The sequence below is a fragment of the Mus caroli genome, chromosome 2, assembly GCF_900094665.2.
Source record: "Mus caroli chromosome 2, CAROLI_EIJ_v1.1, whole genome shotgun sequence".
Lineage (NCBI taxonomy): Eukaryota > Metazoa > Chordata > Mammalia > Rodentia > Muridae > Mus > Mus caroli.
The window spans coordinates 1,399,316-1,425,979 of NC_034571.1; the positions used below are offsets into that span (position 1 = coordinate 1,399,316).

Here is a 26,664-nt window from a genome sequence, read left to right on the forward strand (position 1 = left end):
TGTAGACCAGGCTGGCCTCGAACTCAGAAATCCGCCTGCCTCTGCCTCCCGAGTGCTGGGATTAAAGGCGTGCGCCACCACGCCCGGCTCCCTCTCCTGATTCTTAAGTACCTCTATGTTCTGGGATGAAGCAGTAGTAAGTTAATCTGCTCTAAATTCTTTGGCGGGTGCACACGTTCCTTGCTACCCACACTCATGTTTTGGATTTACGAATGAAAGACATATATATGTAGCCTTTTATTTTAATATGTCTTAAACAGCACAATGGCTGGGCACTTCCAAACCTTCCGGAGGCTAACACACTCTGATATTCCTGAGTTATTACTTACTAAAACCTATCTTCCATCTAGGCCACTGGAACCGAGGCTTGCAGCCCTTGTGGGCCATGACTTCCAACCCTTACATCTTGGCAGTGTCTCTGTCTTGCTCTCTGTTCTACACTCCTCAGGCCGGAACCTTCTTCTGGAGTGGCCCAGCCATTGAGTTGCTTAGGGCGTATTAAATAAAAATAACGCCTGTGTGTGTGTGTGTGTGTGTGTGTGTGTCTTTCATTCTAAATCCAAAACATTGGCGTGGGTAGCAAAGAGCACATGCACACCCTCCAGGGAGTTTAGAGCAGATTACTACCACTTCACTGGGAATGTATCTGTACTAGATAACCTGACCTTTCAGGGAACATCTGTCTACTTAGAGTAATGCAGGAAGTCTCCCCATGTAGGAAATGCCCTGGACTGTGGAGTGGAGGAAAGAATTCACCCATCTTCCCCACAGGCAGCATCGCCTGGTTAATGAAGAGCATTAAGAGCATTGTCAAAGTTTTTTTCCTGACTCTGAAATCTGTCTTGGCTCCTTGCCAAGAATTGGAGATCAAAAAGGACCATCAGGTGACCTAGAGTGACCCATCTTGCCCAGGGGCTAAAGCATGAGGAGTCAGCTTCTAGACACAGCATGGCCACGTGAACCCTTCAGTGTGTATGTACCTGTGTCCTTGTGTTTCAGGGTGAGCTCCCCTGTCCCCTTCTCGTAATAGGCTCTCACTTAAAGTTGTTTATTGAATGGTGTCTCCCCACCACCACAGGGACTAAATGAAGCTTGCACTCCTTGCTTTTGCAGGGCTTCAGTGACCAGGAGGACTTTTGGGCACAGTGGCATTGCCGTGCACACCTGGTATGCGTGTCCGGCATTGATCAAGTCCATTTGGGCGATGGCGATTAGCCAGCATCAGTTCTATCTGGACAGAAAGCAGAGTAAGGTAAGCCCCCAGACCTTGCACCAGGCGGCTAACTGGACATCAAGGCAGTGTAGGGATGGAATTACATAGGTAGAGGAGGAGGGAGGGGCTGTGTGCTTGGCTTGAGACCTGTCTGGGTAAGGCCTTGCCTCTTGGGGCTGCAGGTAGGAAGAACATCAGAAAATCTTTAAGAGGCCATGCTGGGTGCTACCTAGCAGGGTATATACAGCCCAGAGTACAACCCAGCCACCACCAGAGGTGCTTAAGCCTCAGGTACAGACCCTAGGAATTCTGAACATACTTTCGGGGCCTCTGGAGACTCTCTTAGTAAGCTCTCACACCCTTACCGATATTTAAACAGTGGTATATTGTTTTCTTTGGGGTGAGAGTGCAGATAACGATCCCCACCACACTGACAGGACTAACTGCTCAGGGAAATTGCTGTGAAAAGCCCTCCAGCCTTTCCCAACTGCCAACTCTGTTTTTAAAATGTAAAGCTGGAAAAGTGAAAAGGAAAACAAAACAGAAGCAACACCGGCTCTGACTCCCTCTGGTAGACCTGGAGCCTGGGGGCCTTGGGAACCTGCCATCTCTGCACCTAGTAGGTTCATCCACCCCCAGCCTGAAAGGCCAGCTGCACTCTCTGGTGGGTGGGAGAACCACACACTTTTGGTTCACACAGGGCTTACAGCAACACGCCAGCCCTCTCTTTCTCCACCTGGCTTCCCTTCCTTCTTTTCCAGAGACCCCACAGGCCACTCCCATTCAGGGGATCTCCAAAAGGGCCCTGATGTGGAGATGGCTGTAAGCCTGCAGTAGGATTCTACAGGCTTCAGATCATGGGAACACCGGGCAAGATCAGCCTTGGCCCCTCTGGTGGCTCCCAGCAGCCATAGAAGTTGCCTCCCCCTGTTCCCAGAGGCAGGTGGTTAATGCATCAGGGTGATTGGACTGGTGGTACCCTCTGGGCTCTTGTTCCTTTGCTGTGGGGTTTCTCTTTCCTATGGAGAGAAAGCGGGAATTGAAAGTAAGATAAGTTGCAACTAGTAAAAGGAAACTGGCAGAAATGCCTCCCCCACCCCCTGCCCAGTTCACTTCCAAATCATGGCCTGTTCCCATCACAGCCACCATCTGCGTTGTAAAGTATTGATTTTTTTGAGCCTTTCTGACCCCTTTATTTAGTCCCTTTTGGGGTGACCAAGTCTGGAGGTGTGTGTGGTGTTCTTGTGGCTGGAAATCATGAGTGTATCCTACACTCATCTAGTGGCGACGGGCCTTAGCACAAGCCTGTGAAGCTTGGTTAGATCAAAAGAAACAGGGCCACAGGGGTTTGACTCATGGTAGATGTTGAGACAGTGGGTGGGGGTTGGTGCCTTGCTCTCTGGTAGATAGCATTAGAGGTCAACACCCACAAACATGGGTGGGTTATAACGGTTGGAAGATGGAATGTTTCTCCTGAATTCCCACTGTCCGTGACTCTTGAGGGTAGAATCCTACCCCACCCCCATATTCTAATGCCATAGTTTGCAATGGAGACAGGAAGTAGCCCATGTCACCCACAGGATAGTGCAGTGTCAGCGGCTGGCTTGGGTCCTCTTCCCCAGGCTGGTGGTTTTTGTTTGGGGGGGTTTGGGTTGTTTTTTTGTTTGTTTGTTTTCAGTTTCCTGAGTGTCTCAAGTAGTCTATTCTTGGGGTTCTTTACACATACACACAAATGCCTATGAGAAGTCTTTAGTAGACTTCCAGTTAGCCACAATGGATACAGTAAGTGAAGCCCAGGAAGAAATGATCCCCAATCCTTTTTTAACAGGAAGCATTATTTAAGAGACAAACCAAGGGTTGGAGAGATAGCTCAGTGGTTAAGAAAACTGGCAGCTCTTCCAGATCAGGGTTCAGTTCCCAGCACCTACATAGCACTTCATAACTCCCTCTGACTCCAGTTCCAGGGGTCTGACAGTCTCACACAGATGTATATGCAGGTAAGAGATGAATGCACATAAAATAAAAATAAATTATGAGAGAGAAGAGAGAGAGAGAGAGAGAGAGAGAGAGAGAATGAGAGAGAGAGAGACCCAACTATAAGAGGTGGCCCAAACCTGTAATTCTAGCTCTTGAGAGGCAAAGACAGGGAGACTGCTTCTTCAGGGCAAGTCTAATCTATATACAAAGTTCTATCTAGACTAGCTAAGGTTACTTACTTAGTGAGACACTGACTCAAAAAAAAAAAAAAAAAAAAGACAAGACCATGAGGAAGCCCTCAGCTGTCCTTTTCTGTTTACTCTGAAGGACAAGCAGCCGAAGTCCCAAAGGAATAGAATTTTACCAAGGAATCTTTACATGGCCACAAGAGCCTTGGCTATGTATCAGGCAAGAAACATTTGTTTTCTTGTGGTTTTAGGAACCTAAGATGTTATTGCTAAGCAAGTTCTCTACCACTGAGCTTTGTTGTTAGCCCTTTGTGTCACTTAGGAGTGAATTCTTTAACCTTACAGACAGGTGAGGAGCAAGCTCCTCTGTTTGGACATCAGATGACTATTTTCTAGCTCCGTGACCTGGGTAGGTGTCTTATGACACGTTTTGGCTTTCTCTAATTAGAGAACAGAAAAGGAACTTCCTGACCCCGGTTAGTAGTCAGTGAAGTGACATAATGTTTATGAAATTGCTTTAGGAAATTGTTTTAAGAAAATTGTGAGCTGGGCGTGGTGGCGCACGCCTTTAATCCCAGCACTCGGGAGGCAGAGGCAGGCGGATTTCTGAGTTCGAGGCCAGCCTGGTCTACAAAGTGAGTTCCAGGACAGCCAAGGCTACACAGAGAAACCCCGTCTCGAAAAACCAAAAAAAAAAAAGAAAATTGTGTTTTATTAACATCACGATTAAGCTAACCCATTCCCTTGTCTAATGCTGCATGGAGTTTAAACTTTCTGAGAAGCCCCACATTAAATCAGAGATGGCGAAACACTCGGTAGGAATTACATTGTGACATGGTTCATTTCTGGAATGTCGTGTGGCCCATCTTTGGTGGGCACCATGGACTGTGTGAGTGAGTGTCAGTAGGTCTGGGATGGGAAGCTTCAGATATTTCTGGACAGCCAGTGTGGGCTGGCATCCTGGCAAGGCTTGGCATTGTACTGTATGGGGCCATGCCAACCATTCCTTTCTCTGAAGGGCTCCCAGCATAGTTCAGGCCTCCCAAGTGATGTTTATCAAACCCGGAGAAACAAGTACTGTCTCGTGGTTTGAGTCAGTGGGAGCAGTAGCCAAGACAGCTCCTGGGTCTCCTCCCTGACATCAGCTTGCTCTTCTTCAGAGTCATTATGCAAATCACTTTGAAAGCCTCCCCTCTCTCCCTCTGCTCTCTCTGCATTTCTTCCTTTCCATTCCCTTCTTCTTCCTCTTCTTCCTTGGGCTCCCCAGTCATGTACAGGAAGGGAACATTCTACTGTTAAAGGCAGAGTGGAGGGAAGCTGGCTCTGTAGACACGAATTATAATTGATCATTTATATCTGCTGATGTTAAAGATCAGAGATGCTGTCAAAAGGATCCCGTGACCTTTGCATCCTGGAGCCAAAGAGTGTCTTATAGACTTCAGGGGAAAGTCTTTGAAAGCACACATTGTTCAGAAGAACTGATGGATGCTTTTCCTCTGACCTCAGAGCGGTGCACTCTGGAGTTAATGTGCAGACATCTTTCCTCCTTAATCTTTTATATTTTTCATCATTCTTCATCCAATCTGTCATTTATTCCTTCTAAAATAAATAGCATGATAGAACAAACTAAGGCTTCCTCACCAAACATCAGCACCATGTGAGTGGTCAATTAGGATGTTTAGAGGCTCTGGGGCTGGCTCAGAGACCTTGCTATGCAAGAAGAGAATCTCCAGGGAGTGTTAGGTCATTGTGATAGGCCCATTCCAGAAAGTTCTTAAAGTTACCAGAATCTAGACTATATTAGAAAAAAACGGTCTGCTGTTGCTGCTTCTGTAGTTTGGTTTTCTGCCAGTGAGGTTGATATGTAAGGGGGCAGGGTGGACAGGAGAGTGGCGAGGTGAGAAGGGAGCTAGTCTGAGGATTTCCATATCATAATGGGATCCTTAAAATGTCAAGTAAAGCCATCAATCTAACCTCATTCATAAAGTTACATCCCGATTCTGATTTATATCCCATTCCTATTGCAATGGTCTTGATAGAGAGAATCTGGCATGGCCCTCATCCCAGCTCTGTGGTGTGGGCTTGAAGATCCCCATGGTATAAACAGGCATCGGAGGATCAGAGAGGTGAAGGATCAGAGTCTCCCAGTGACTGACAGGAGGAGCTCCTGGGCCCTTGCCGCTGTGCGACATGGGTTTGGTGAGGTGCTGCTCTGTAGTTGTTCAAGTGTGAGCTGCTTCTGTGAAAACACAGATCTTAGTAATGAACAGTGCTGAAAGAGAGGAAGTAATGGATTGTGCTCGCCCTGCTCGCCCGAAGGATAAAGCACAACCAGATGGGTGCTGTAGATATGTTGAGAGCACATGAAATAGAAAGCCCTTCCTGCTTCCTGCTACAGCCAAAAGGCTGCCAAGCCTGGCAGCCGGACTTGTTTATGAACAAGGGGGCCCTAACCTGAGGAAGTTGACCAGATTCTAAATGTAAGAAAGAGGAGGCCAAAGTCAAAGCGCCAATGTGGGAGAAGGAGGGGAGGAGGAAGACAGTTCACATCGGGTGAGCAACTTGAGAACAAAAGTCTAGGGGCTTCTTCTGACCGGAAGTCACTGTCTTCCATCAGAATAGACAGCAACAGGCCAGAGGAAGGGCAAGGCCTGAAGGGCCCAGATAGCCTCTGTGAGACAAATAACAGCCCCCGAGCAAAGGAGGAAGCCTGTAAATCAGGAAGAGGGGACAGTGGTGTGCAGGCCTCACCAAGGCTGTCAGAATTTGTCTGGAGCCTTGTGGGTGTGGAAAGACCTGCTCTCAGGCAGCAGCTCCCCACTGAGTGCCCCAGCTCCACCACAGAGAGCCAGGGTGTGCTTAGATTATAATTTGTAGTGGTTTTCGTGATGTGTATACTATCATAAAGACATTGATTTCTAAAACAACAGCAACAAATTACAAAATGTTAAATAATGTCTATAGAAAGGAAATACAATGCATTTCCACATTGCAAAAGATGTCACTAAAGTAGATGGCCTTCCTGGAAAAAAAAAATCACTTTTAGAGATGAAATTGTAAACTGGAAACAAAATGGTTTGTGGGCTCTCTTCATCAGCTATGACTATTAGTCCAGCAGGGTCAGTTGACCTGCACATAACATGGAATGGAATTTGAATTGCAATATGAAGACTTTAGAGTCTTCATAGATTTAATCAATGAAAATTGAAGTAAATCTGACAATGCTTTTGGCAGGACCTGAGGATTCGAGAGCTTTCTGTCTTGAGTATATGGTCTTTACACATGTAGGATGCTAGTATCCTACCATGGAAACTTTCCCTGGTCACATGGGTAATAGCTGAAGATGTTGAATAACTTCTAAATTTATTATTTTATGAATTTGTTTCACATATTTCATCTGCCATTCATAAAGCTAGGAATTCATTTTCTCCTCCTTGCTTAAGCATAAATAAGTATAGTCACAACTATTTGTATGTATGTGCATGCATGTGCATGTGTGCATGTGCGTGTGTGCATGTGTGTGTATGTGTGTGTGTGCATGTGCATCCATGTGCGTGTGTGCATGTGCGTGTATGTGTGTGTGTGTGTGCATGCATGTGAGTGTGTGCATGTGCGTGAATGTGTGTGTGTGCATGTGTGTGTGTGCATGTGCATGCATGTGCGTGTGTGCATGTGAGTGTGTGCATGTGCGTGTATGTGTGTGTGTGTGTGTGCATGCATGTGAGTGTGTGCATGTGCGTGTATGTGTGTGTGTGCATGTGCGTGTGTGCATGTGCATGCATGTGCGTGTGTGCATGTGCGTGTGTGCATGTGCGTGTGTGCATGTGTGTGTCTGTGTGTGTGCGTGTGCATGCATGTGAGTGTGTGCATGTGCGTGTATGTGTGTGTGTGTGTGTGTGTGTGCATGCATGTGAGTGTGTGCATGTGCGTGTATGTGTGTGTGTGCATGTTGCTAGGGGTTGAGCCTAGGATCTTGTACACACTAACAAAGTGTTCTACCATGAGCTATAACTCTTCATTCTACTTTTTATGTTGAGAACTGGTGTCTCACTAAGTCACCCGAGCTGGCTTTGAACTTGTTCATTGGCCCAGTCAGATTGTAAATTTATAATTTCCCTGCCTCAGCTCTCCCAAGTAACTAGGATTACTGGCCTGACACATTTTTCATTTGTTGCTCTGTCAAGCAGAGAAGAAATGGGAGGAAGAGGAAGGAATAAGAGGGAGGGGAGAGGATGCTGTGCACACAGCTTGTCTCCTTGGCTCCAATGCATCACTCTGTAGTAGGTGGTAACTTCCCTGGCTTATATTTAGGAACAATAAGGCTCAATGAGATTAACTGCCTTTCCCAGAGTATAGACTACAAAGACCACACTCTTCCCACTGTGCTCTATTGCCCGTGCTATCCTGGGCTGTGAATTTCCAGTTTGTGTAGCTTACGAGCCACCTGGATTCAGGCTTACAAGTAGGCAAGTATCTTCTTCCATAACCTGTTCACCTTCCCTTTCCAGTCCAAGATCCATGCGGCCCGAAGTCTGAGCGAGATCGCCATTGACCTGACGGAAACAGGGACGCTGAAGACCTCAAAGCTGGCCAACATGGGGAGCAAGGGGAAGATCATCAGCGGGAGCAGTGGGAGCCTGCTGTCCTCAGGTAGGGCCTGCGCCTGAGACACCTTCCACAGATGGCTTCCTCCCAGGGACGTGGGGACACCATGCACAGGAGGCCACTGCATATGCTGTCCGGAAGCTGGCTTTAGTCGTCAGACCAAAGTGTGAAGCCAAACATGGGTCTAAGAAATATTTCCCAAGGTATCCAGAGGGGCAGAGGGAGATGTGTGTAACTAACTTCAGTGAGGCACAAATTGTCAGTGCCCTCTAAGGGCACTCATGGGGTTTTTTAGAATGCTGACTGCTGTAATCATTAACTGTCACCCTGGGTGTCAACTCCAAAGGCAGAGAGTGGGGTTTGCTTGTGCTCCCTTAAGAGGGAGGCTGTCCTGGTCAAGGACATTCTGTTTCCAAGGAGACATCTGGGCCTTGCAGGGTAAATGAGTAAATGAGACTTGCTGTCACAAAGGAATGGCCCTTGTCACCACCTGGTTTTACTCCCTAATTCCTACACCTTCCCCTAACACCAGGTTGCTCTCTGTGACAGTCCTAGCTGTCCTGGAACTCACTTTGAAGACCAGGATGGCCTCCAGCTCATAGAGATCCACCCGTCTCTGCCTCCCTAGTGCTGGGCTCAAAGGTGTGCCCCACCACACCCAGCTCTCTACCATCTGTGCGCATCAGGCAGGTCATTCTGGCATTAAAGATTAGGAGGTCCAGATCAAATTTATCGTGGCTTCAAGAGTGGAGATCAAGGAAGTAGTTCATTGGTAGAGCACTTGCTTAGCGCACTCAAGGATCTGGGTTCAACCCCCAGCCTCCAAATCAGCCAGAGTGGGGGAATGCTGTTGTTTGCTTAAATGACATGACAGGCCTGGGTTAATATGAGGTCAGAGGGAGAAAGACAGGATGTTTTGTGAGCCAAATGTGACTAGCCGATGCCTCCTTCCAAAGCTGTCTGTTTAAACCCTGTTGAATTTAGGTGGCTGTTCTAGTCTGATTTCTAAAGTGTTAAACTGTGCTAAAACGTTGTGACCAAAAGCAATGCAGAGAAAAGGAGGGCTTCTTTCCTCTTACACTTCCATTTAACCATTCACCACGGAGGGAAGTCAGAGTGAGAGCCCAAGGCAGGAACTGAAACAGACACCACAGAGGAACTCGCTTACTGTTCTGTTCTCCCAGGCTGGCATTCAACGAGCTTTCTTATACAGCCCAGACCCACCTGCCTAAGGATGGCAGTACATCTACAGTAGAGGGAGCCCTCCCACATCAATCACCAGTCAAGATAAGCCCACAAAGACATGACCCTAGACTGATCTGATCTGGGCAGTCCTCAGACACAGGCAGATGATCCTGGGCTGTGTCAAGTTGACAGTTAAGCTAATGAGGATGGGAGCCATGTCACCTTGCCCCTCTGAGCTAGGAAATGAAGAAGCCTTAAGCTCCTGTCCTTTTCCAGGGCTAGAGCTATAAGCAGTGACTGCAAACAACTGTAACAACAGAAAAGGGAAAGACAAAAGAGGAAGATGAGCTAACCCAAGTTAGCTTCTGGGCTGATGTTGCCCATTCATAGTCAGAAGCTGAAGCTGAAAAGAGCTAAAGGCAGGAGAATGCACACTAGCCTGGAATGAGACGTGGGTTTGCTATAGAGCAGACAGAGTGTGGATCAGGTCTCCATGTTGGACAGGCTTCAACCCAGTGATATGTTCACATGCTTGCGAGCTTTATAATATGACACGTTGCATATTGTTTGTTCTAAAGAAACTGTTAAAATTAGATAGGCTTCAGGTTCACAAGAGCTGGATCTGTCTCTGCCAGACCTCCATGACATTGACTCTAACTCTTAATTCTGCACCTGCCTGAAATTCTTCAAATCTGTTTCGTATAAAAGGTGTGCCAGTGGCCACTGCTTCTGAGGCTCAGAGGTTTGCAAGGAAGACTATAAAAAACCTAAGGGTCTATCTGGAGTTACAGCCCCCCCTCCCCCTCCCGGCCTCCTACTGAATGGGCAAAGCAGAACTAAAGGGAACGCTTTGTCCTTTAGACACTGCATGCAATGAGTTCCCTAGTTCCTGTTAAGCCCAGTCTGAGGAAAGCCTGGACCTATATCCTACTGCCTCCTATCTAGTTACAGAGAATCCAGCCTTGCTCCACCCAGACTCTTCCAGCTGAGTGTCAGAGGATACAATATGATACAGCCTTGGCGCTCATCTCACAAGATGCTGTAAATCTTCATGAGCCCAAAATCAGTTTCTATTTCTACCAAGTTCCCAGGTCACTCTGCTGGTGGTGGTCCAGGGACTGTGTTCTGGCGGACACTCCTCTTGCCAAAAAGAGATTAAAGTGGGCATGTGGCTCAAGATAATAAAAGCCAGTCTTTTCCACTTTGAACCTATAACCTGGTCTATCTTTCTGGGACCCCCATACATCTGAGGCAAACAAGCTCTAAGGGCACCAAGACAGATGCCTATCAGAAGCTGTAGACGAAGTCCCTAAGGTGAGACTGATTCCACCTAACCACTAGGAATACCATCTGAGCATCATCAATCCAGTGGGCTAAAAGAGAAGTGACAAGAAAATCTTCCTGCCCGACTCATGCCTACATGTAATGTTTGAGCATCTTTCTCTCAAGATGGTGAAGTGACTTTCAAATGTTATAGTGGGGCCCAGGTGAGGTGTTTAGAAAGCAACAGGAGCCTCAAGGCCACATGCAGGTTGTACCTGTAAGTAGCTTCTATCCACTCAGCCCTTCTGAGTTTGCTAAGCAAGAACAACTGTGGAAGGAAGAGAAAGTCCCATGAGGAGACCAAGGAACTTGTCAACCTCTACCAGGCCATACAAGTTTGAGCCTGAAAATTGTCTGTGAATGCCAGTTGAGGCTCTTTGGGAATGCCCCACGCCCACCCTCATGGCTTAGGAAAACAGCAGGGACAATGGAGGGAGGAACCAGAACAGGACGTTTGCCATCAGTGAACAAAGGGAATTCCTAGGGTACATGGTGTGGTCTTCCCTCCCACAGAGCCTGCTGCCTGCTGCCAGTTGTGAGCTTGCTCTGGGAGGAGGCAGCCTCCCTCCATCTAGGGAAAGCCAGCCTTCGCCACAGGAAAGCCATTGGTAGCACTGCCTATGATGGACCAGGTTCTTGTTCCCAGTATGGAGAAATTTAAGCTGCTGGTCTAAAACTGGGGCAGCTGCCTAGTCTTCCTCCTCTGTCTTTCTGTCCTTTTGCCTGCAACATGTTCTCACACGCTTGCTGTCACAGGACAGCTCTGTCTTTTTATTAACACTTGCCTGACCTTCCATGCTAAGAACACTCACTCATGAACAAGGCAACCCAGCATCCATTTGCACAAACTGTTTTTCCTCATTCCCTCTTTATCAAGCGGTTTCGAGTAAATGCATCTTAGAAGCATACTGAGAACCTAGCCAGCACAAGCTCATTGTCCAGCACCCAGTGGCCACTAGTAAAGTTGTTGATAAATTTTGTAGCATAGCAGTAAGGCCTGTGTCATGTGTTAAGAGTGTCCTTTCTGGGAATTGCCAACACATCCTCCCTCACAGGTAAAATCAATACCACATTGATCATTAGGAATGGCATCCAAGCATCTTTAAACTAGACAGTGCATCTCTATCCTGCTGTCAAGTTGACCTTCTTTGTCACACTGGTGTTAGACCTTCTGAGGTCATTTGCATCGGCCCCTCAACCCTTGTTGCTTCTATTCATTTCTTCCGACACATCGCAGCAGTGCGACATCATGCATAACGGAACTGCATAACAATGCTGTTGTACTTCCATAATGTAAACATTTACTTTAACTCCTAAGATATGTTCTGCTTTGATTTTGATCATAACTTTGAGGAACAACCCCCCCCCCCATCACCACCCCCCAGGCATTGCCAAAGAGTCGGTGCTGCCAGGGTTTGCTTATGCTGGACTGTAGAACCTTGAGTGCTACGAAAACTCCTGTTGAATGGATGTTTCTGAACTCAATTATGCAGCCAAAACTGGGGAGAGGGTTAGTGTACGCCAGCCTTTAAAAACATAAGAGAGCCTCTCTGAAAAGAGTGTGAGGATTGTCTGTTGATGCAAAATGGAGATAAAATGGGTCTAAGCTAGTAGCAGCTTTAAAGGAAGTTGTTTCTATTTACGGCTGTATAACTACCTTTAAAGTCACTAAGAAGTCCAGTTATTGGTATCTGAGGCCTCTAATGCCAAAGAAATGAAGGAGTGCCAGTGTTGAACATTCCATAAACCAGAAACTTATCCACATGGATGCTCTGAGTTGGACAGAGATGGGCACTAGCATTTCCAAATGAAAAGGGCATATGGCTCTGCATTGACTAAGCTTGACCTGCATCAAGACATTTCACACAGGAGCTCCCATGAGGAGACTGACAGAGTTATGTCCTAAGTCAGAGTATGGGCCTATGTTGGGCAAAACCCACCTGTAAATCTGTAAACCTACCAGGAAATCTGCTAACTGACCTCCCAAAAGGGAGGGAATAAGCAGAGACGTTTAGTCACAGTGGCCTGGAAGGGCTGGAAATTTCCTCCCCATTTGGAGATAGCTTTGGCCATGGAGATTTGGTCACATAGACTTTAAGTAACAAATTGTTAGGATGCTCAGATTCAGCTTGAGAGATCAAGTGTAAATGCAAGCCATCCAGCTGCGCTGTTTAGAGCATGTTCCTTCTCTCCCCGCCAGCCTGGCTTCTCTTTCTACACGAGCTAGGTTACAGCTTAGTGGGCAGTGCATTTGCCTATAGCCTTCAATCTAATCCCCAGCTCCATCAAAAAAAGGAAGAAAAGCAGAAGATCCAAGTCATGTGCAGGGTCTTCAAAGGGTTTATCTCTTCTCTCCCTTCCCCTATTGCTTGAAGTGTCGGAGGGAAAGGGTTGTGGAGGAGGCGTAACAGAACACAGACAACCATCCTTGTCCTTGTAGATGAAGACAGTTGGCTTCCATAGCTTCTCTGGAAGTGAGTCTAAGATTCAGGTCAGTATTGTTTTAAGGATCTGTCTTCACGGGACAGTCAGGATTTCAGGGAGAGCTTGGGGGGCTGTCAGAGATGTGATTTTGCTCTCAGGCTATTTAAAACAAATGGCACAAACCCACTTAGAAAATACCCAGGGTTCTGCAGGGCACCGTGGCTTGCTGTATGAACTACCCAAACCAACCAAACCAACTGTGTAAGGGGGGGGGAGAGAAAGAGGGAGAGAGAGAGAGAGAGAGAGAGAGAGAGAGAGAGAGAGAGAGAGAAATTTATGATTTGGCTATGTGGTTAGTTTGAAGGCAGCTGAGTCGTCTTGGCTGTGTGGCTAATTTGATGGCAGCCAAGTCTCCTTCCATTTGATCAAGCAGGAACATGAAGACTATGGTGATAGATCTGTGGTTTTAAAAAGTAAAGCCACACCCAAACCTGCATTCAGCCATAATTCCATGGCTCTGACACTTTTCATTCTAGGAAAAACATATTGTGTTCAACCCTGACCCCAGCCTTCCCTGGGACGGGTCCACCTTCTTTACTCAACAATTCCCACATTCTCCTCCTCTGAATGCAACCACTTCCTCCTATTGTGAGGATGCTTATTAATAACTCGTGTAAAAATGATGATGCCATGTGTAGCAGAAGATGGCCTAGTCGGCCATCACTGGGAAGAGGCCCTTGGTATTGCAAACCTTATATGCCTCAGTACAGGGGAATGCCAGGGCCAAGAAGTGGGAGTGGGTGGGTAGGGGAGCAGGGCGGGGGGAGGGTATAGGGAACTTTCAGGATAGCATTTGAAGTGTATATAAAGAAAATATCTAATAAAAAAAATGACGATGCCAGCTATCTGACATCTCTCCCCACGAGAGGTGATGTAGCGCCTACCAGCTGTGCGCTGGGAACTGTACCCAGCCCACACCACATGACTGCACTGCATAAATCATGCAGTGACTCTTGTTTAGTGATCTTCCTTTTGTGCACTTTTTTTTATCACCAGGAAGAAGTCTGTCTTCTTCCTAGATCTCTCTCTGGCCGTTCAGAGTTTTCTATTGGCTGTGTGGTACCTCTCCTTTTAGGTCCAAGATGAACTGCATTCCAGAGGCCTTAAATTTGGTCATAACCTTGGCTTTGCTGTTGGGCACAACCTCCCAGGCATTGCCAAAGCGGTTGTTTATGCTGGACTGTGAAACTGGGCAGGCTGCAAAGGCGCTGTCTGCGGAATGGATGTTTCTGGACTCATCTGAGCAGGTCTGGCCTGAGTTGAAAAGGAGAGGAAAACGGAAGGTGGTCTCTTCCGCTTCTATTTGGTGGAGGGTGGAGGTAATAAACTCACTCCTATGGGTAACCTTGTACCCTCTGATGATACTAGGATAGATGTATGTACCTGTGAAAGAGAACTAAGACTGACACTGTATAGTCTGAGTAAACGACTTTGGTGGTAAGGTTTTAACATCAGAAGAGAGATCTCCCTGCCCTCTTCCAGACACATCAGTATTTCTACTTAGCAAGCTCTGTATCAACTTCCTCATCTTTGCTGAGAGCACAGAAGAAAGATCATGGAGATTTGCATTTAATCTCCAGACCTCCATATTACAATAGAGCAAGAGCCCTGGGACAGCAGGATCAGCTCCTGGGGTTCCTGAGCCAAGGAACGGTGCGCCTAACGGTGCACAAGTAATGGTTTCAATTAGATAATCTATCAGATGCTGTTAATGATTAAACACAGATTGTCTCTCTATTCACCTCCTTCCCTTCTTCTTAGCATGGAGTGCCCTCTTCAAGTGACATTTGTGTATTTCCCTTTTGGCAAAAAGTGCCACTTAATCTCCCCCAAGAGCAAGCCACCCGAACACTCCCAGACACCCCCAAAAGATGCTTGCTTTTCAAAGAGCTTCCACATCACTACTTACTGAACTAATGATTGCATTTGTAAAGTCTCCAAGGCTGATGAAAAGTTCTCCAAGCATGTGTTGTTCATGTTGGAAATCACACTGAACTTGCAGAGATGGCCCCTGGAGATGGCACACTGATCCTGCCATCTGCAACGTGGCATTATACCACAGAGTCTCTAGGACTCTCTGATGTAAGAAATTCATCCTTGAGAACTTCTCTGGGAAATAAATATCTCTTTGTCATAAAGGGGAGTCTAACCCCTTTCTCCATATTTACTCCTGGGTATCTGCCAAGCCTCTCCCTCACAGCTTCTACAGATCTGTTGGGACTTGGCTGTCTTCATTTTCTTGTCTTAACTTTTCATTTTCCCCTTAAAGGCCAAACAGGCAGTCATTTCCTTCCCTCGATTTTACAGACAACAGATTTCTTTCTTGCTGGGGGTGGAGTTGGGGGATATTACTATTTGTGTTATAGTTCCCTTTCTTCCAAAGAGGAAAGCTCCCCTTACACCTTCTGGGTTGAGGGTGGGAGCATGGGGCCTGCTCATCTGCATCTGTCTGTGAAAACAGATGCACAGGTCTCTGCGAATCCTCGGCAGGATGCAAACTCATATCCGGTGCCGACTGGCTTGGGATCTGTGGAATGACTGCAACAAATTCTCCATCACAGCTGAGTGAGGAGAGCCTTCCATATGGTCACAGGGAGAGGGCTTCTGTTTGCTCTGTGGCCCCTCCACATGTGGTCTCTTCACATCCAGCTGCCACCAGCCCAGTCTACGTCCCCCAGCTAGAAAATGGAAAATGGGTCCCAAGTCCACAGTAATATCTGTGATGCCATCTGGCTGGCCCTGAAGATCCCCAAATGCCCACTGAAAATGACTGTCTTTGCCTAGCCATGTCTGGATAATAATTATCTTCCTGGGGCTGAGAATGTAGCTCACTTGGTGGAATCCTTATCTGGCGTACTTAAAGCCCCAAATTCAATCCCAGCACCATATAAATGAAGCACGTTCATATTCACCTCTTTAATGGCAGAACTCAGTAAGTAGAGGCAGGAAAATCAGGGTCAAGGTCATATATATGGAGGTCAAGGTCAAGGTCAGCCTGTCTTCTTCACGATCAGCTCTTCCTCACACCCACCGGTGACCTAGTTCAGTAGAATCCTTTGGGTTAGGAGTGTAATGTGATCGTGGACTCTAGCCTAGCATCCAAGTAGAGATCTCACTAACTCAGGAAAGGTTTTCTGGAGAACTCGGCTGATGGTAGGTTTCCTGGCTGTCATCAGAGGGAGGCTGGACCTCCTCAATGAAGTGACCATTCAGAAACCAAGCCAGTCCCCTAGCTGGCCCCTGTGTTGTGGTGCCTCCCGGGCAACGATTGTGCCCTCCATCCTCATTGTTTGCTTGTCTCCGATTCCTCAAGTGGGTGGAACTGAGGGCTGAGACTATGTCTCCCCCATATTACCTTGCACATGGAAGGGACTCCAAAAACCTCTGTTGTCGCACCAGGAGATCTGAACCGCCACTGGCTTCCTCTCCTTTGGCCTTCTCTTGAGTTTTGACATCAGAGTATGTGGCGTGTGGTCCTGCCAGGAAGGAAGATGCAAGCAGATGCAACCCACAGGGTGTTGCCTTGACACCAGAGCAGTGAGACAGAATGTTTCCCCTCTCACAGAGTTTCCATTCAAAGGATAAGCAGGCCACACAGAACAGAGCTTGTGCCCCACCTCTGCCTCCCTGTGCCAGCCACCATGACCTCTGTGGTAAGAGTAGAGGTAACGCTTCTCTGAGGACTCAATGAATTGTAGCATGTAAGAAGTCCCTGCTGAGTTTTAATAAACAAACAAACAAACAAAAAAAAAAACAAACAAAACCCACTTTTCCCCCTCTGCCCACAAGCTTCCTGAACTGACAGGGCCAGCTACACCAGCCACCACTCCTCATTTTCTTGCCTGTCCACTCAGGGCTCTTCCTTTTTTTTCCTTTTTGAATCATTCTGAAATGGAGATGCCAACACCCTAGTAAAAGCCAGGGAAGATTTCTAAGAACAATGACTAGTATTCACATGGCATTTAGCTTGTTCTGAGTTATCTTTTAGCATTGTCCAAACGTTATCCTGCTTCATTCTCCCAATATTTGTAGAGCCCTGTTTTTAATTGCCCAGTTCACAGGAAACAGAGACCTAGGAAAGTTCTAGAACCTGCCACCTCCCATCCCAGATCCACTCAGAAGCTAAGCTGAAACATTCACACAGACCCAATAACCCTAGACCCCAGACTGCAGGCTCCAGCTTTAGGAGGGTGCTATACCAGTTTATTTCCCAGACTATCCTTTTCTGTACATCTGAGTACCCTCTTCAAAAGGATATTCATGTATTATCAGTTACCTTTCAGAAATATTTATCTCACCTGCTTTTCACTGGCTCCTACACCAACCCGCTATTCCTTCCATCCCTTCCCGGGCAGCGCCTGGCTACTGTTTTTTTTTTTTTTCTTTCCATGTATCAATTTTGAAATTTCACTCTTCCAGGTACAGTAGAGATGACCGATCTATCTTCTTATTTCATCTTACAGATAGCTCCAGTTTAAGACTATTTAGTATTCAGGATCAGGAAGAGATAAACCCTTTAGGCTTTTGTTGGTAATTAGACATCCATCCCCACCTCCCTGCCCCCGCCCCTCCACCTCTGCTGCCTCTGTCAGGAGGCAGGGTTGGGAGAGTGTCATTCCTAGAGGTTTGGGTAGTGAAGGAAGGAGGTCAGACTGGCTATAACATTCCTTTGGTAAAACTTGAAGAGATGAAGGCTAATGGCTGAGAAGGAATGGCCTAAGTTGGTTGTTTATTGGGTAATCAGTGTTTCAAGTTTGGAAACATTTTAGAAGGTGGTCACTTTCTAGGTAGGACCAGGATGGTTCTCAAGAAGGTGAAATGCCAGCCAGGCAGTGGTGGCGCACGCCTTTAATCCCAGCACTTGGGAGGCAGAGGCAGGAGGATTTCTGAGTTCGAGGCCAGCGTGGTCTACAGAGTGAGTTCCAGGACAGCAGAGAAACCCTATCTGGGGGCGGGGGGAGGGGGGGCAGGGGGGGGGGAAGAAGGTAAAATGCCAAAGCCTTGCATTGTTCAACAGTAGATATAGGATGACAACCTCACTGTCTTTCTCTGTCACTGTCCTTTTCAAAGATAGCAGATTTATGTGGTTTTGCCAGTTGTATGGGATTCACATATAACCCTGAAGGGGTTTTGCATGTGCAATATGTATTGGTTCAAACAATTGATAACAGACTAATTATAGTGCCAGACTTCCCCAAGGCCAGATATAGACCATGAAATTATGTTTGTCAGCTGGGTGTGGTCGTGCAGGCCTTTAATCCCAGCACAGAAGTAGAGGCAAGTGATCACTGAGAGTTCAAGGCCAGCCTGGTCTACAGACAAACAAACCAACCCAGATGGACAGGGTAAAGTATCATGTATTTGTGTCTTGAACTTATAGTTGGAGAAATTCCCATTGGGCTAAGTTTCTAATTCTGTTTTTGCTATTGATGTGGCCAATGCAGAGAGCATCTTTACCTTTTGATTTCAGCCAGTTTTGCTGGCTTCCTTTCTTTAACCCTTTTAGAAGGCAAGCATCTCATTCAGGGACCACCTAGAGGGCACTCGTGAGAACGCGCAGCCTCAGGGAGAACTATGGGCCTCTTCTTTGGATGTTCTTTGAGTGGACTTGTCCCGAGGCACTTGGCTATCTCTTCTCTGGGTGGCCATGCATCCTTAGCTACTGGTCACAGCCCACAGGCTTAGAACATGCAAGCTCTTACATAGAGAAGTCATCCGATTGCTTGCCTCAAATTAACTGATTATCCTTCAACACAGAAGGCAGTGGGATCTCTTTTCAAATGCAACAGGTACCCCGCTCCCCAAGACAAGGTTTTGCTTACTCCTGGCCATCCTGGAACTCCCTCTGTAAACCTAGCTAGCCCCAAACTCAGATTCACCTGCCTCTCCCTCCCAAGTGTTGGGATTAAAGGCGTTGCACCACAATTGGCAAAGGTACCAGGTTTATGTGGAGCTGCCTTGAGCTTGTGAAATATGGGATGGAGACTCACAGCCCACTAAGTATCCAAACCACACTCCCAACTCTATCTGCAGTAGCCCCTGAGGCAGATCTGCAGTCTTGGTGCTTAGGAAACATGGTTTGAAAATACTGCCTGTTACTGCTTCTTTCTGTAGCTGGAGCTCCGGACTGCTCATTCTTCTAAATCATTGGGTGACGTTCTTATCTTTGACTGATAGATACCTCATTAAGAAGGAGCAGTTCATTTCAATGATTTCTCTGATTCTACACCACTAAGGTAAATCAAACCCGTATGTGAAGGATTTGCCTAGCCCAGGCACAGTGCTAAGTATTTTATATGCCTTATCTCATTCGTTCTTTACTACCGAGATAGGAGAGCAAATGCTTTGCTCAAGAACCACCCATCTAATGAATGGCTTAGACTTTATCAAATCCAGATGTTTCTCATCTACCAGGCTGTCCAGTTACCATTAAAATGGAATCCTGTGTGTCCAGGGTAGCCTGGTTCAGTTACTTACTTGCAGGAGTATAACCTAGTTCCAGGCTCTGTATTCTTCGTGAAGGAATTTCCAGACTCCCAGTGTGCAGTGGGAGCCAGCTGGCATTTGGGGTGCCAGCTATACACAGACAGACTCAGGAGCTATCAAGCCTGCCAAGGCTCTCTATCCCATTGAATGTGGGTTGATGTTTAAGTTAATTATTAGAAATAATAATTTAGGTAGCCATAATGAGCCCCACTACTCAAGGCCAAATCTTTACTAATCCTATAAGAGCAGACCAATCATCCACAAATTGTATGCTTGCTTCCTAAAATTTAATGTTGTGGTGAGTTTTGCTGTTCCCAACTATCTAGGACTCTTAGCTTTGACTCAATAAATCACCCTTTCCTATTGAGAGGTTAGGCAGGGGTGAAGGGAATACAATGAATTTTTCACTCATGCTAGAAATTCCTTAATCTTTTGAACTCAAGTTTTCCCCAGGCCTGTTTTTAAAGTCTGACTTCCTTCCAGTATTATTTTACATCCTTATTAATTTTTTAGATGACAGAGCAGAGAATGCCTCATTAAATTTTCCTATCTTCAAATGGGATTGGAGGTGGGTACTAAGAGACCCAATTAAGAGTCATAATGATTTTTTTCAGGTTGCATTAGATGGACATAGCCCAGGGAGGTTTAGAGCCGATAAGCACATGGTAGTGAACTTAGGGACATGAAAAACGTTAACCAACAGCAAACAAGGGCGCCTGCAATAAGATCCAGTGGTGTGATACCCGAGAAAGGCACATCTGGACTGAGTCTATAAGGACCATGAGGTAATGGAGTCTCAGCAAGGATCAAGCGTTTGCTGAGTTTGCTATTGAATTTGGACACCTGCAACTAAAGCATGTCAGAAACTCAGGAAAGAGTTACAGCATGGTCCAAAGCTTGGCAGGTAGCTTCCATAACGGAATGATATACAAGCAGTACATTATTACTCTTTTTTTTTCCACTAAGATGAGATACAATTTAATTATAACACCCAAGTATACAACTGACAATATTTATTTGTTCCTCGGAAAGCATAAAGATGGTTTGTTCTTACAGTGACAGATGTCTTCAATTTCAAGCTCAAATGGGCCAGAAAAGGGAGAGAACATAGCCTAAGTCATAGTCAAATTGTACGTAGACACTGAGAGTTCTCCATCACTAGGATCTCAGGGATCTGGGAGAATGGAAATCAAGGGAATATGGGCTTCCTGACCAGAGGAGACCTTGAAGAATAGGATGGTATGCTTAGAGGTCTGCTTTGGGTCTAGCAGAGCTGTTCAATGCAAAGACACAGAAGTCGGCATTCTGAGACATCTTTACAACTGAGATAGCCTCCAATCCATTGCCTGGTCCTGGAACCATCCAAACATTCAGTTGTCTCTTAAAGAAATACAGTCCCCAACCCGCACCCCACCACCACTACAAAGTCCTTTGGGGATTTTTATTAGGATTGCTTTTTCTTATATTGTTTAATTCATGGCAAATTGGCATCTTTAAAAAAACAACATCTGGATCCAGGTCTACAGTAGTCACCTCTGTTTATTTATATCTCTAGTTGTTTCCAGCAAGGAGTTACACTTTTCATAGTAGGATGCTCATCTTTACCTACACTAATTTAAGTCCCTGAAATGGCTTCTGGTAGGCCAGGCTGGTTTTGAACTTGCATTCCTCCTGCCTTGGCATTTGAGAAACCGAAGTTACAGGCATAGATCCAGCTCTCTGGGGATGCGAGAGTTGGTGGTGGTAAAGTCTGAGCCCCTGGATACATACTCGGTGCTATCTGTTGATTTCTAATGGTTCAGCTAGTATGAATGAGAGAAGGAATGCAGCCATTAGCCTGGCTACGTCTAGGGAAGCCATCAATACACTCTATAACCCATCAATGTAGAAAGGGCTGCTAACCTCAGTACAAGAAACCTGCTCCAGGAGCCAGACACTGCAACCTAGAAATGAATCTTTTGGTCTAAGCTAAATTCCTCCAGTTGGTATCTTCAACGGTTGCCTCCTAAAAAGTTTGCATATCTAGAAGCCTGCTGTTTGAATCATGCAGACAAGCTAGCCAGGAGAGCAAGAAAAGTACATTTAAGGCTCTTGAGAACTATGCACCACTCTATATTGTATTCTTTCCATTAGGAGAAACGTTTTCTCAGCATATAGCACTCAGATAAAATCGAACAAAATTCAGTTGGTATGTGTGTTCATGTGTATTATTATTATTATATTACCTGTGATATGTAATTATTATTATACCTGTCTATATTTTCAAATATTTTGCAAAGAACAGATATTATCTATGCAATAAGCAAAAATCAGCATCTTTCAGTAGACAAGAAAAAATTTAAATCATGATTGAAATTACTAATATTAACTTAAACTTTACTCTCCCCCTCCCTTTGTAAAGCATATAAAAATTGGCTGGTGTGACATGTCTTAAGACAATCAGAAATGACAGTGTTCTTGCTCAGGAGAGTCCACTCCCCTGCCCGTCCTTCGTGAAGCTATCCATTCCACATGGTATTTGAATTCACTCCTCATGCTTGCAACAAGCACACCTGTCTCATTTCACGCTCCTTGATTCCCGGGGTAAATCCCATACCCGAGTTGTGAGCTCTGGTGGATTTCATTAGTGGTCCAGATGTGTGTCCCTTGTCAGCCGCCTAGTAACCCTGCTGTTTATCAACAGGTTCTCAGGAATCAGATAGCTCGCAGTCAGCCAAGAAAGACATGTTGGCTGCCTTGAAATCCAGGCAGGAAGCTCTGGAGGAGACGCTGCGCCAGAGGCTGGAGGAACTGAAGAGATTGTGTCTCCGGGAAGCTGTAAGCAATTAAGTCTGTGTTGTTTGTCAAGTCATACATCTTCACTATGAACAAAAGGCAGGGTGGAGACAATACAACTGACTTTCAGGAAAACATGTCCTCTCCCTCCCCAGTGCTAGAAACACCCACCCCTCCGTGATATCCTTTGTTAGAAACTAGGTATTGAGGAAACACCATACCAGTTAAAACCGTCTCTACTGAATCTTACATGACACATACACCCTGAAGCTAAATGACGAGTCCCTCTAACAGTCCCCAAACCATGCATGCATGGCACACCACACAGAACATGTCCTCACAGGACACTACCTCAGTCTATATAATGTCCTACCACATCTTGCTTCCCAGAAGTTTCTGCCTGCTCATTGCTGGAAAGCTTTTGCTTCTTCTGAGTTTGTCGTTGGTTTGTCATTGGGTACAATGTAGCATCACTGCAGGCCAACAAAGACCCCAGGGTGGCACCTGAAATACACACTAATCCATTAAACCTGCAGGTCCACTGTTTCTTTAGATCTTTCTTTTTGAAATGGAATCTTTGCCTAGTTTGTGGTGGTTGCTGCTGCTGCTGGTGGTGTTGGTTTGTCAGCTTGTTGTTGTTGGTTTTGTTTCTGCACCATTGGGGATTGAACCTATGGCCTCACATATGCCAGGCTAGCATTCTTCCACTGAGCTATATACCCAGCAAAGTAGTTCTTGTAAGTTTGATGTAAAACAATGTTGCATCGGGCTGGAAAGATGGCTCACTTTGCCAGTGTGAGGACTAGAAGTGAATCCCAAGAATCTAGATAAAAGCCTGGCAGAGTAGAACACACCTACCATCTCTTTGAGGAGATGGGAGGGAGGGAGCAGCTAGCCTAGCATACTCAGAGACAAGCAACAAAAGGAACCTTGTCTCAAACAGGGCAGAAGATGAAAGCTGATACTCAAGGGTTGTCCTGTGGCCTCCACGTACCACAAGTATACTCCACCCCCCCACATACACACACCACTCCTACAGACAATGTCTTCTTCAGTCCCAATAGCAATAGAGAGAGAGAGAGACTCCCTCAATCCACTTTGACATTTATTAAAATGTCCATTCTTCCCTTGTAGACTTCATTTCTTAGTGTAACACATACAGTCATGTGCATGTGTGTGTTGTGTGTACAAACACCCTGAAGCTAAATGCTTCACATGACTACAATGTTGCTCTCCTGGGAGTGGTTGTACTCCACAGACCCTGACCCAAAGCTCCGTGGGTAAACAGTTCCGGATGGGAAGCGTGGAGAGTGCCCCTAACTAAATCCAGGAGGAACACCCCCTCCCCCACATAATAATGCTTTGCAGCAGGAAGAGGGAACCAGTGGGCCTGAAAGTGAGATCACATTACATTTCAACTTGGCTTAATTATGTCTGGATTGATTTAAACCGGAGCTTGCTCAAGGCAGAACCACATTAGCACAAATCCATTGCAAATCAGGAAAGCCAGGGGCCTGTCTGGGGGGGAGGGGTGTGTGTGCTATGTGATACTGTAAATATTAGCGGCTTTTTTTTTATAAAGACTATGCTTGAACAAGAGGGGAAAAAAGTGGGTCCTTGGTGTCTGCCTCTCATAAATTTGTAAAGCCTTGTTTTGTGTTTAATAAAAGAAGTCCCTAAACCAAGCAAGGACCATACATTACAGCACGTAAGGAACGTGTCAAGGCGAGGTTGGCATGTACCATAAAATCTTCACAAAGGCAATGTAAAGAAAACAAAAGCTCCCACTTCCTCTGACTTTGAGAACAGAAAATATAACTTAGGTAGAAACAACCCAAAAGCCAGCCCCTTGACAACGTGTGTTAACTTCCACCAGAGTCTCCTGACACGCGTGAGATGAAGGGATCCAGCAGCCTCCCTGCTAATTCCCGGCTCACAGATCCTCCAGACTCAAGTAGCAAGCAACACTGACCCCTTGGGAAGAGAGCAGCCACGCGAGGCAGAGTGGGAACCATGGGTGTTCCACAGTGAGAGGGCCCACTGCCATGCATTCAATTACGTCTCCACCACGGGGCTCTGGTGAAATCAGATTTGTAGATGGGGAATCAGACCTTGACCTGGGCACTTTCAAGCCGTAGCCAGCCGCGTTTTAAAAATATAGACTGAAACCACAAACACTTTGGAGTTACAAATCCATGGAAGAGGTTAACAACCTCTTCTGCCACGGCTCAGAAAGGAAGTCCTGACAGTGTGCTGTTTACACATATATTAAAATAACAATCTTACAGGCTGTTGTTTGTAGAAGGCCTAAGAGGGAAGCAGATAGGAAGTCACAGATTAAGCAAGTGTCTCAGAGACACTTATGAATCTTTTTTAAAGAGAGAATATTTCAGAATAGCAAACAGTGGGATATCCTGCTCTAAAATTCTAGAATGCTTACATAAGGAATAAAAGATCCATTGAGCTACTTCCAGTGATATGAACACAGAGGAGAAGAGGCCCAGGATGTGGGGAGGAGGGGTGCTTGTGCACACACATACCACACAGACGCACATAGACCACATAGACACACACAGACACACATACCCTTTTAGTCAGCCTTCTGCTGTTGAATGCAGAGCTGGAGCTAAATGACGATCAGTCTCTTCTAGGCAATGCAGTTCCCTGGCATTTGACATCCAGATAACACTCCCCATAGGAAGACTCATGTGGGAAAAGACATACAAGCAAGCAACAACAACAACAAACACTTAAGTTTCCAAGTGGGAGTAACTGATGCAAGTGAAAAGAATCAGTTGTGTTGATTGCTGCTCACTGATTGTGTGGCATTTCTTCACACATAGTAGGTTCACAGGAAATGCTCACTAGATCAACATATGAATGAAAATGGACCATAGTGAAGTCCAAGAGAAGTTCTATTTGCTTAACAAAAGGGGGTGGGGGGTAATAAAACCCCAAAGCACATCTGTTCTGTAGCGAGGGAGTGTTAGCATTCATTTTTTTTGTAGAGGTTAAATTTCATAGTGTGAACTATTCCTCCTACCCTCTGCCCCCCAGTACTGGGGAGTGAACTCAGGGCTTCATGCATGCTGGGCAAGCACACTGCCACTGAACTCTTTCTGCAAACCATTTTTAGAGGAGGTTGTTTTGTGGAGGTCTTCTGAGATGGCTCATTAGTTAGCTCATTAGTGGTCTTAACTCTGTGATCCTCCCCCCTCAGCCTCCTGAGTAGCTGGGCTGCAGATCTGTACTGTCAAGCTCTCCCATGAACTCTCATTAAACATAGTGCTTAATGCTAGTGGGTCTTAGGTAGGTATACATTGGATTGCTGCATCAGTTTGTGTGTCCTCGCTAAAAGATAAGCATGTCCTCTGATCTACATGATATACAACCTCTCTGAACTGCTCTTTTGCGTATGCAGGAACTCACAGGAAAATTGCCTGTTGAATATCCCCTGGATCCAGGAGAGGAACCACCTATTGTTCGGAGGAGAATTGGAACAGCCTTCAAGCTGGATGAACAAAAAATCCTGCCTAAAGGAGAGGTACGCTCCTCGCTCACGGGAGTCTTTCCCGTTATCCCACTTGTATTACCCTTATTTGTCCTTGTTGGGGTTGCTAGGGTCTCTGTAATTTCTTCATTGTTTCTAAATTCCCATATTTTCCCTTTTACCGTGTTTGGGTCAGCTGGCTAGTTGCTGTATGGTTTTCCTTGACAGGCTGAGTTTGCTTGCCTGAGTGTACATAGTTGGGTCTCTGTTGAGGTTGTTTATCTGATACTATAGTCTATTTGCAAGTGGTCAGTTAAGGTTAGGGAGGGCATTCCACTAGCATGCAAGTATCCATCTTAGTAGTGGCCTTGATACTCCTGATCTTGCCTGATGTCACACAGCTCCCATCGGCTTTGGAAAGACTTACATGGAAGAAGGGAATTTCCGGCCACAGTTCTCATTGGCTGGGTAAGGACAGGAAGGACCTGCCCTCTACCATCTTAAGTCACATGGCTACTAACATCACGGCATGGACATGTAGCCTATGATTGTTCTGTCATGGCCTCAGTTGTCCCATTTGGAAAAGCCATATTTCAACATGATTTTTATCTTCTTTGGATGGAATACTGGTGAGGGCTAAGACTGGAGAATTATATTGGAGGATGATCAAAGCTCTGCTGAGCATATTGGCACACACCTTTAATCCCAGCACTTGGAAGGCAGAGGTAGGCAGATCTTTGTGAGTTTCAGGCCATCCTAGTCTACATAGTGAGTTCCAGGACAGCCAGAAATATACAGTGAGATACTATGTCAAAAAACAAAAAACAAAAAACAAAAGTCCAGGTTAACCTTCAGGCCTCTAGGTCTCCCCGGTCTACGAAGTGAGTTCCAGGACAGCCAGGGCTACACAGAGAAACCCTGTCTCGAAAAACCAAAAA

The 26,664-nt window shown here is 46.0% G+C and overlaps 1 protein-coding gene across 8 annotated transcripts in view; it reads left to right on the top strand.

Moving 5' to 3' along the window:
* Frmd4a (FERM domain containing 4A) overlaps window positions 1-26,664 on the top strand; it is a 584,600-nt gene that overhangs the window by 535,630 nt on the left and 22,306 nt on the right. For all 8 annotated transcript variants that reach the window (XM_021186444.1, XM_029471433.1, XM_029471435.1 and 5 more), the window contains 4 exons: window positions 1,114-1,252; window positions 7,887-8,028; window positions 22,145-22,278; window positions 25,658-25,780. In XM_021186444.1, the coding sequence (XP_021042103.1) occupies window positions 1,114-1,252; window positions 7,887-8,028; window positions 22,145-22,278; window positions 25,658-25,780 (538 nt within the window). The remainder of the gene's footprint in view (window positions 1-1,113; window positions 1,253-7,886; window positions 8,029-22,144; window positions 22,279-25,657; window positions 25,781-26,664) is intronic.